The 9,271-nt window shown below is 30.4% G+C and overlaps 1 protein-coding gene across 1 annotated transcript; it reads right to left on the minus strand.

Annotated features, from left to right (window-relative positions):
- Window positions 1-270: 270 nt before the first annotated feature.
- LOC144835052 (BCAS3 microtubule associated cell migration factor-like) lies at window positions 271-9,182 on the minus strand. Its single transcript, XM_078690066.1, has 16 exons — window positions 8,929-9,182; window positions 8,036-8,154; window positions 7,673-7,773; window positions 7,285-7,424; window positions 6,900-7,007; window positions 6,360-6,597; window positions 5,826-6,017; window positions 4,928-5,158; window positions 4,344-4,578; window positions 3,749-4,033; window positions 3,132-3,300; window positions 2,675-2,745; window positions 2,142-2,430; window positions 1,795-1,913; window positions 1,454-1,582; window positions 271-1,115 (listed from the first exon to the last, which is right to left on the minus strand). The coding sequence occupies exons 1-16, from the start codon at window positions 8,994-8,996 to the stop codon at window positions 964-966; spliced, it is 2,646 nt and encodes an 881-aa protein (XP_078546192.1). The 5' UTR covers window positions 8,997-9,182; the 3' UTR covers window positions 271-963.
- Window positions 9,183-9,271: the final 89 nt, after the last annotated feature.

Consider the following 9,271-nt stretch of genomic DNA (forward strand, 5'->3'; position numbering starts at 1 on the left):
GACGATAGAAATGAATAATAATAAGACGAACAGCCAATGAGAGGTCGCTTAATTTTCCCTCCTTTGGCAAAATGGAAAAAAAACAAACAAACTGATCATCAAAACTGCATTTTCTTAAACCTCCTCACCAGTTCTTATAACAAATTCATACACTATCAATGTTAATAGAGGTGTTATTTATTTGGTAACTTTATATTCACAAACTTGAATTAGAAGTTAAACTCAGTTTAATTAGACTGATTATGAAATAAATAAAATCAGTATTACTCTAGAAAATAATTGTACTTTATATGCATAGTTAAAAACTGCCTGAGAAAAACCTTTTCCAGTATAATAAATATGACATTGGTAAATTCATTTATAGTCAGTTCGGTAGTAAATACAAAAAAAAAGTGTTTTTTTAATCATATAATTATATTTTAATAATTATTATACGTGACAACTGAACAATTTATTTTAAAATTCATATTTGAATTAAAATCATTAGTATTTCTACAAATTTTAATGTTGCTAAAATTTATACAATAAAACATTTGATGATATGCTTATATACAGTTTAAGTGTACAAAGTTATAACTTAATTTTATATAATTTATATTATATATAGCACATACTTATGGACTAAGATTCATGTTGTCACATCTTAGCAGCCATGATGCTTATTTTCTATCTATGACAAAGACACAGTGAGAATTAGTGCATCAGAACTTATCTTCTAAAGACTACATTAAAAATGTACATACATCAGATTCTAGTTAATTAGGCAAAGATATATTTAAACAAAACAATCAACACAGAGACAATTTTTGTTTTGACATTATTGTTATTAAATTGAGAAGGAAGTGTGAGAATGTATATAATGTGTTATATGTATGTTAAAGAAAACAGTTGAAAATGCAATTTTATTAAAAATTGTAGGACAAATATTAACTAAAAAGTAATTTTTAAAAGTCATCTTTATGGTCAGCAAGAATCTGGAGAGCTGCTTGCTGGGAAAACTAAAACATGCTCAAACGTCTGCGCTGGATTGGTTGCTTCAAATGAGTTTGGGTTGATTTCACTTGAACTAGAGCTGGAATCAAGTTGGTCATTCACCTCAAACTGTACATGCATTTCTGTAGAACAAAAAGAGCAAGAGAAATGGCTAGTAACTGCAATTGTTAAACTCAAAATGAATAGTGAATGGCAAGTTCATTAACAATGTATATTTTATTGTTACTTATTTTTGATGTTGCATTGTTTTATGTATAAAACTTGTATATGGTGGTAATTATTGCTGTTTGTCATAAATGATTAAAATAAAAAAAAAAAAAAAAAAAAACCCCAACCAGAAGGTTTTAAAATGTGACGACCTGTGCTGGAGAATTGGGGTGGGTGGTGAAAATTACTGCCTCATGCTGGCTATGGCCATGATATCAAAAGACCATCACTACCAACAATGTTAATTACTCACCTCTTCTACTTGACTGTTCACTTTCTACCATTGCTTCTGCTAAGTTGTGCTTCAGAGCATCCTCTGGGGCTTCAGGAAACCTACTACTACAACTAACTTCAAGTAGATTTGGCATTTGATCAAATTTTCCTAAATTAAAAAAAAGGTTCTAAACTTATAACGAGAATAAATGTTAAGGTGTACCTGTCACATCATAAGGAATGAAATTACTAAGTTATTTGTGTCGGGTTTAATTGAAATTAGAAGTTGTAAACAATGTCATCTAAATAGTATAAGGCATTATTTCACATTTGCTTTAAAAATTGACCATTACTGATATCCAAGAGCATGTATATACAAACCTGAGCCGTATTCAATGAATGTTGGTAGTGAACTCATTTCATCAGTTAGGCAGTCATCAACAGTGTTCTCTTTGCTGTTACATGGAGTTGGCATTGGCTGAGATCTAGGTGGCTGCAAACTAAATTATTATATATTATTAGCCCATCATTAACAATAACATTTGCCTTTAAAAAACTAATATTTTTTTCAGAAATTTGTCTCAAAATCTAGTGTCAGATTTGTTTGTGTTCTCAAGACTGTACAGTAATTTCAAATTTGTTCTCAGATTTTCTATTTAGTTCTCAAGTCTGGATGCTACATCACATAGTTTTTATTTGGTAACATTTTATACAAAATTCAAACTTACTTTATTGATTGCAAATCATAAATGTCATCATCATTTTCCAAGGCTGTCTCAGAGGAATCCTGGCTTTGTGAAAGTAGTGCAGGGGAATGCGAGCCTAGCACCGTCGTACTACTTGACTGTGTGACTGGCTTAAAGTGAAATTGGGGTCCCATCCAGAGGCGTCGATGAGGCCCAGCATGTGTTGCCATCTCTACCTCCTCCAACCATTGGTCGCTAAACTCATCCGAAACACTGTTGCTAGAGGAGGTCTGGCTTCCAAACAAACTTTTTCCATCACTACTAATTGAACCTTTAAAATAATTTGAATTGTTTCCATTATTCAAATTATAGTACCATGCGAAAAAACATTACATTACATTAATGGTAACTATTATCTATTATTTGTATCATGTGTTTTTATGTCATAATTAGACACATGTTTGAATCACAGAACTATGCAATATTTGAAATGTGCTACAAACCACAAGATGCAACGTGTGCTAATTAATTACATTATACCTTTAGTAACATGTTTGTGTTAAGTCATTATTTACCTGATGGTGTTGAGTCCAATTGGTTTGAAGTAGCCATTAAAGGTGGCTTTAATTCTGGCCAACAGCTACCTCTAAAAAAGGAACAACAATGTTTTGAGTAAAGCTGTAAAATGTTCATTTCATTTCAAGTAACATTTATTTCTTCTTTCAAATAAAATGAAAACATTTGACAAAAATAAAGTATTGAAAGTAAATAATTAATATACTTTTGCTTCAAAATAAACATTCTTTAAAAAAGCAAAAAAGAAGAGGCAAGATGCCTAGAAGTTATACGTCAATTGGAATACTCCAATCGACACTTGTGGCTGGCAAGCCATGTACAATAAATATAGTAATGAAGAAAAAAAACAACATAAAGACAGAACACAACAATCTATCTTGTATATCTAAATCTTATAAAATTGTACATTTTCTATTATTTGCTTTACCTAAAATGTATTAAAATTATTGTTCTAACCTTTGAAGATGCCACTGAGCATGTGCAGTAGTGTGGAGCTCTAATGGTAGGTCATCAGGCTTTTTATTTGTTGTATTATTTGATGAATGTGGATCAAGATGATACTCTACCAACAGGCCATAGTGACCCATTATGTACAATGAATCAACTATCAATGGTTTAACAGGTTCTGTGAATGAAATATCAATTATACATCAAGATGGCTACCAACAGGCCATAGTGACCCATTATGTACAATGAATCAACTATCAATGGTTTAACAGGTTCTGTGAATGAAATATCAATTATACATCAAGATGGCTACCAACAGGCCATAGTGACCCATTATGTACAATGAATCAACTATCAATGGTTTAACAGGTTCTGTGAATGAAATATCAATTATACATCAAGATATATCCAAGAAAGGTTAACTTTCCATATTCTAATCAAGCAAAATATATGAAGTTATTACAAAAAGGACAAATAACACGAATAGAGTGACTGTAGTTTACATTGCATACATAGCTATTAATGCAATACAATGAAATGTACAATCTTTAAATATTTTTTTACAATCATTTCAAATCAAAACCAACAGTGAGTCTTTGGCTCTTAGAGAATGATATCTCACATACCTGTTTTTTCTCCAGCAAGTTTAGGGCTACTAGGATATAAACCTTTACATGGTGAGAAACAGGCACAGACTCCCATAAAGTCACCATTTGAAGTACCTGCATTACCAGCACTGTGTGGACGGCTAGAAGTGGACGTCATACCTGCTAAGGTCGTTGGTTGCTTGATCTGGGCATGAGGGAGTACAACTACAGGGTGTGGAAATGGAGGTAAACGGGGGTTTCCTAGATTAGCATTTAGGGCATTGTTATGGGTGAGACTTGGCACAGACTCTTGGCTATGGAATCCTGTTAGAAGATGAAATAAATACTGTATAAGCAATGAAAAAACACATTGATTTTCTTAAAAATGTATTTATGTAGTGATAGTGTATTTATTTAAGTACAATTTAATTCAATTCAACTTTTATTGGTCTAATTTATATAAAAATAAAAATCATCAAATCAAATCTTTGTTAATATACTGCAGTTTAAAATATATCAACAATGTTTAAAACAATAAAAAAGTACAGACAATAATTAAAAGTTATAAAATAATGAATTTGTATATGCAATAAAATATGATAAAATAAAATAATAATGATAAAAGAGTGTAAACCTTGTGAAGTAGGACTATTTGAAAGACTGGATATAGATCTCTTATCCGATGTTTGAATTTCTTCTAAGCCCGCACTCTTGTGAAATCGACTTTCTTTGTTAACTATTTTTGGAGCTGTGTGCGTCCTAATCCCCACAGATCCTCCATATGGTGTAATTGGGAAAACATGTGTTGTTTCACGCATTGTACTGATGCATATCCACCGACTGTCATTAGTAAAACATACATCTTGCACCTAAAATACATTGTTAGTCAAAATAATAACATACATTAGGCTAAATATGAGTAAGTATAAGTATACTGTAAGTACTAGAATTAAACTTTGACCCTAAAGAAATATGGGTATACTATTAAATCAATAACCTACTGGAACATAATGTTGCCAGACAATTCATTCTCAAATTAGAATTGGTTGTATCAGAAAATAATACATAATGCTGGTAATGGAATGTTGAAAATATTATTTTAATGTAATATTTTCCGTTAACGTTTTTTCTTTGTATGAGAAATGCACCATTATTTCCACTTTTGCTGTGGACGAAATAAAGTTACAATTATGATGCGTATCTTTAATTTTCAATTACCTTGGCAGTTGTGTCTCCTCGATGCAGTACATATAAATGATGTACTGACCCAAGACTGGAACCACATGGATGACTCATCACTTTAAATATGTTAAAATCATGACCCAACGTATCTGCTGTGAAAAGTAACGTGCCACTTTGGTCAAATGCTAATGCTGAAATTGGGTGGTTGTGGTGGGCAGGGAAATGGGCTATTAAACCTTCTTCACTGGTGTCACTCGTCAAGTTGAACTAGAAAAAGAAATATAAACATATAAGAAAGATATTATATATCGTATAGCAATACACAAACAGCAGTCACTATATACAATGGTATACAACCATCTTTCCTGTTCAAACCACTATCATAAAAAGGAATATCTGTACCGGAAACTGGAAAAAGATATCATATATATAGTTATACATCAAACCAAATTTAAAAAATACACCTTTTCTACTTATTAAATGTTTATTAATCGGTCATGTCTCGATCTGCAGTACCAACAGATTTTTTTTCTTCTGTTATTCATATTTTAGATTATGAAATTTATTATTATTTTCTTCAATGCATTTCTTTTCTTTTTTATTTGTGTTAAGGCTCGCCCAACACAAGATGTTTACCAACATCTTTCAGGGCTTTTGCCTTCATTTTCTGAAACATATTTTTATAATTCTGTACAATCCTGTTTCTTGTTTTCCTATGTATTCAGATTTTGTAAATAAATGTCTATTGAAAAAAAAAAAAAATGGAAAAATATTAAACTTAATAATAATATTAAACACAAACAGCAGCCACTATTTTCACCATTATAAAGCAATGGTATACAACCATTTTTTCCTGCTGAAACAACTACCACAAAAATCAATGTTTTATACCAATTTCTACAAATAAGTATTTGTAGTAAATATATTTTATTACCTCATCTGTTACTGTGTTGGCATCAATGATGGTGACAACTCCAGGAACTAAGTTTTTAATCGAAGCATTTGGTCCACGTTCATCCGTAACTTTCTCATTGTTAGTATTTGTTCTTGGTGGGGAATTTGACAACTTAGTACTTGCTAATTTACCTACAGTCTCACTAAACATTGATATGCCTTTAGTTATTGTCTGTAATAATAATAATAAAATAACGGTATATTTTAAAGTTTAATAGTAATTTTAAATAAAAGATCGATCTTTTTTGTCATTAAATTTTATTTTAAAGGTTTATAGTAAATGTCTCTTAATTCCCTTTTTAATAGCAATATTCATCAAATCAAGTATTGTATGAGACAAGGACTGTATTACCTTACTGTTTTTTTAAGGGTCTCAGCGTAAAAGTTTTGCTTATTGAGTTCCCTTTTCCATAACTTTTTCATGGCATAATTATTTGTACATATCCTTAGGTTTATGGAATAAATTGATTTTGATTTATTGATTTGATGTAGATTTTAGAGGAGTGGCAATTACCTTAGCAGCATGTATAACTGTTGCTGTGTATGAATAAACCCCATCATTACAAATGCCACCTCCAGATTGATGCCTAGATATCAGCCTCCTATCAGAATATGCTAGCCACCTTGATGATAGTGCTAAGGGGTTCAAATTGGGTGGTCCACTGGGATAGCACGTTGTAATACAGAATCGCTTCTTGAAAGTTATAGCATCAAATGCAGCAACCTTTTCTTGTAGTGATACAATGACAACTCTGTATATAAGAACAAATTAATGTACTCAAATATATTTACAATTAATAAAACACTTTGAATTCATCTAAAATTAATAAATAATCTCATTTTCTCAATTTTGACAATTCAATTTTAAATTGATTGGATAAAAAAATAATTGGACAAAATTGCATACTGTGATGATTAATACAGTTTAGGTTAAATGTTTGTGCTTTGTAGCTACATTCATTACTTTATATTAAGTGTATTCAATTTACTCACACCCTTATTTATAAATGGTTTATGTATGTACAATTTACAAGTGATATGAAAATAAATTTACCTTTTGTTACAAATAATATCGCACACTGGAGATTGGAATGATACACTGTGTACTTGTTCTCCAGTCTTTAGTGATTGCATGGAAACTGAACAAAATGGCTGAGCAGAACTGAGAAGTTAAAAAAAATACATTTGCATGCATTATGATATTCAAATCATATTCAAATGGTTCTTACAAAATCTATGATAGCTTTTATAGTTTTAATAATAATAGGCCTAATGTTTAATTTAATATAGCGCCAAATGCAGGGCGCCTCTAAGCGCTGAACAATCACCAGAAAAAAAAACTCTCTTCTCAACTGGCAACCAGTGTTGTGTGCGAACTTTTATATTAACTTTGTCATTTATTATTATTTCAATATTAGATAATGATAAAATGAACAAACCCAGTAGCATCACAAACTGCAATAAACGGTCTTTTCTCAATTTGATTACTTTCTTGTTTGCCAGATGGGCTAGGCAAAACTCTAAGTATCCTAATTGGGCCTTGGCGTAGGGAAAGTAGTTCATGGGCTTCACCACTTTCCTGAAATGTTGGAAAAAAAACCACAGTCAAACACTCTGCAAGATTTGATTTATTAGATATGGGAATAATATAAGGTACATTTAAAAATTAGAATTGAATACCAGTAATTATTGCAATGAAAGTATCACAAAGTTCATTGTAAAATTAAATAGAATAATTCTAGTAGTACTGTACATAAAAAAAAATCAAAATGACCAATAAACACACTAGTAATGATAAAAATAAAATAACTTAGAAAGTAGTCTTACAGATAAACTCCAAATTTGGACGCCATTGGAATAGCCTATGATAAGAAGCACAACTGACTGATCGTTGTCGAGTATACAATTGCTACAGTAGCCTTGCAGATCTATAAATAATTTATATTATTAATAAGGATTAAATTGCAAATAAAATTGTAATAAATTATTGTATAATAAATGGAAACAACCCATGGCCAGACTGTATGTGTTCATTATAACAAGATTATAACTCTAAAACATAATACAACACTATAAAATAAACATTGCACATATAATTATTAAATAGATTAGAAACAATTTTATATTTAACTAATCTCTGAGGATGACACTTGATAAATTGACTAATTATTTTAATTATAGCACTCGTACCATTTGTTTCTAGCGTTTCAAATCTAACCCAGAGAATTTTCTCTTTATCATCAGTCTTCTGACCACCAGAGTATGCATCTTGTAAAAAGTCAACAACACTGGACATGTATGATTTATCGCTGAAAATAAATTTAGAGTTACTGAAATAGTTAAGTTAATGAATCATGTAGGTACTATTTTAATACCATTACAAGCAATTTATTAAAAATTATGTTATATGCTATAATTATTTTTAAAAAGTCAATATTGTGAGCATGGGTAATAACTGTAAATTAAAGATGTATTGTCGACCCCAAAAACATGAAATATTAAGATAATAAAAAAAAAAAGACTTTGAATAGACCATTTCGCAGTTTTGATAAAGTCAATCACAGAAAAAAAAATGTTTTTCACTTATAAGACACAATAAACGGTTAAATTCAACCAAAATAAAACCCATTGAATTCCATCAAGTCAATTTGATAGTATTTTTTTTTACTTTAAACTATAGTTTTTTTCAGGTAAAAAATGTTTGAATGAATATTTATGTCATTAAATAAAATGGCAAAAATTCAACAAAAACATTTTATTATTTTTATTTTTAAACAATGTTGGGACAATATCAATAAATAATATAGAATAGGCTAGCCTAAATAGTAGTAGTAGGCTAGTCAACAGGCCTAAAGTTAGGCCTATCTTTAATTAATAATTGTTGTATTAAATTATTAGTTTTCACTTTCTAACAACCAACCTTTAGCAATATTAGTAGGCGTAACTGATTAACTATCTTAGGCCTCTAGGCTATAGCGCATGCAATAGCTGATACAATCCATACAGCCCTACTAAACTATGATTATGAAAGAGCAAGCCTAGCCTAGCCTACTCGGTTGGGTGAGGTAATTTTTATTTCGTACCTTGCAGGCTGTGGGCGAATCACAACAGTCCCCACTTTTGAAGACCTTCTCGGTGACGATAAAGACATTATAAATTATGGTTGTAGATAATTACATATTATGAATACTTCATTTAAAGTTAATTTTACATATTACAATTTTGTATCAAAATTCTCCTGTCTAGTTTTTCACAACAAAAACAACAGCAGCTGACGATTTGTTTTGGCGAACAAGAGAGGGGGCTATATTGTTTTTTTTAAACTAATTTTGAGAATGTTCTTTTTTCCTGATGACATACTTTCAATAATTAATATATAGGCTTATATGTTAATAATTGATATTAAGATTAGTTGTATGATTTAAT

This window comes from Antedon bifida, chromosome 2, assembly GCF_963402885.1.
Source record: "Antedon bifida chromosome 2, ecAntBifi1.1, whole genome shotgun sequence".
Taxonomy (NCBI): Eukaryota; Metazoa; Echinodermata; class Crinoidea; order Comatulida; family Antedonidae; genus Antedon; species Antedon bifida.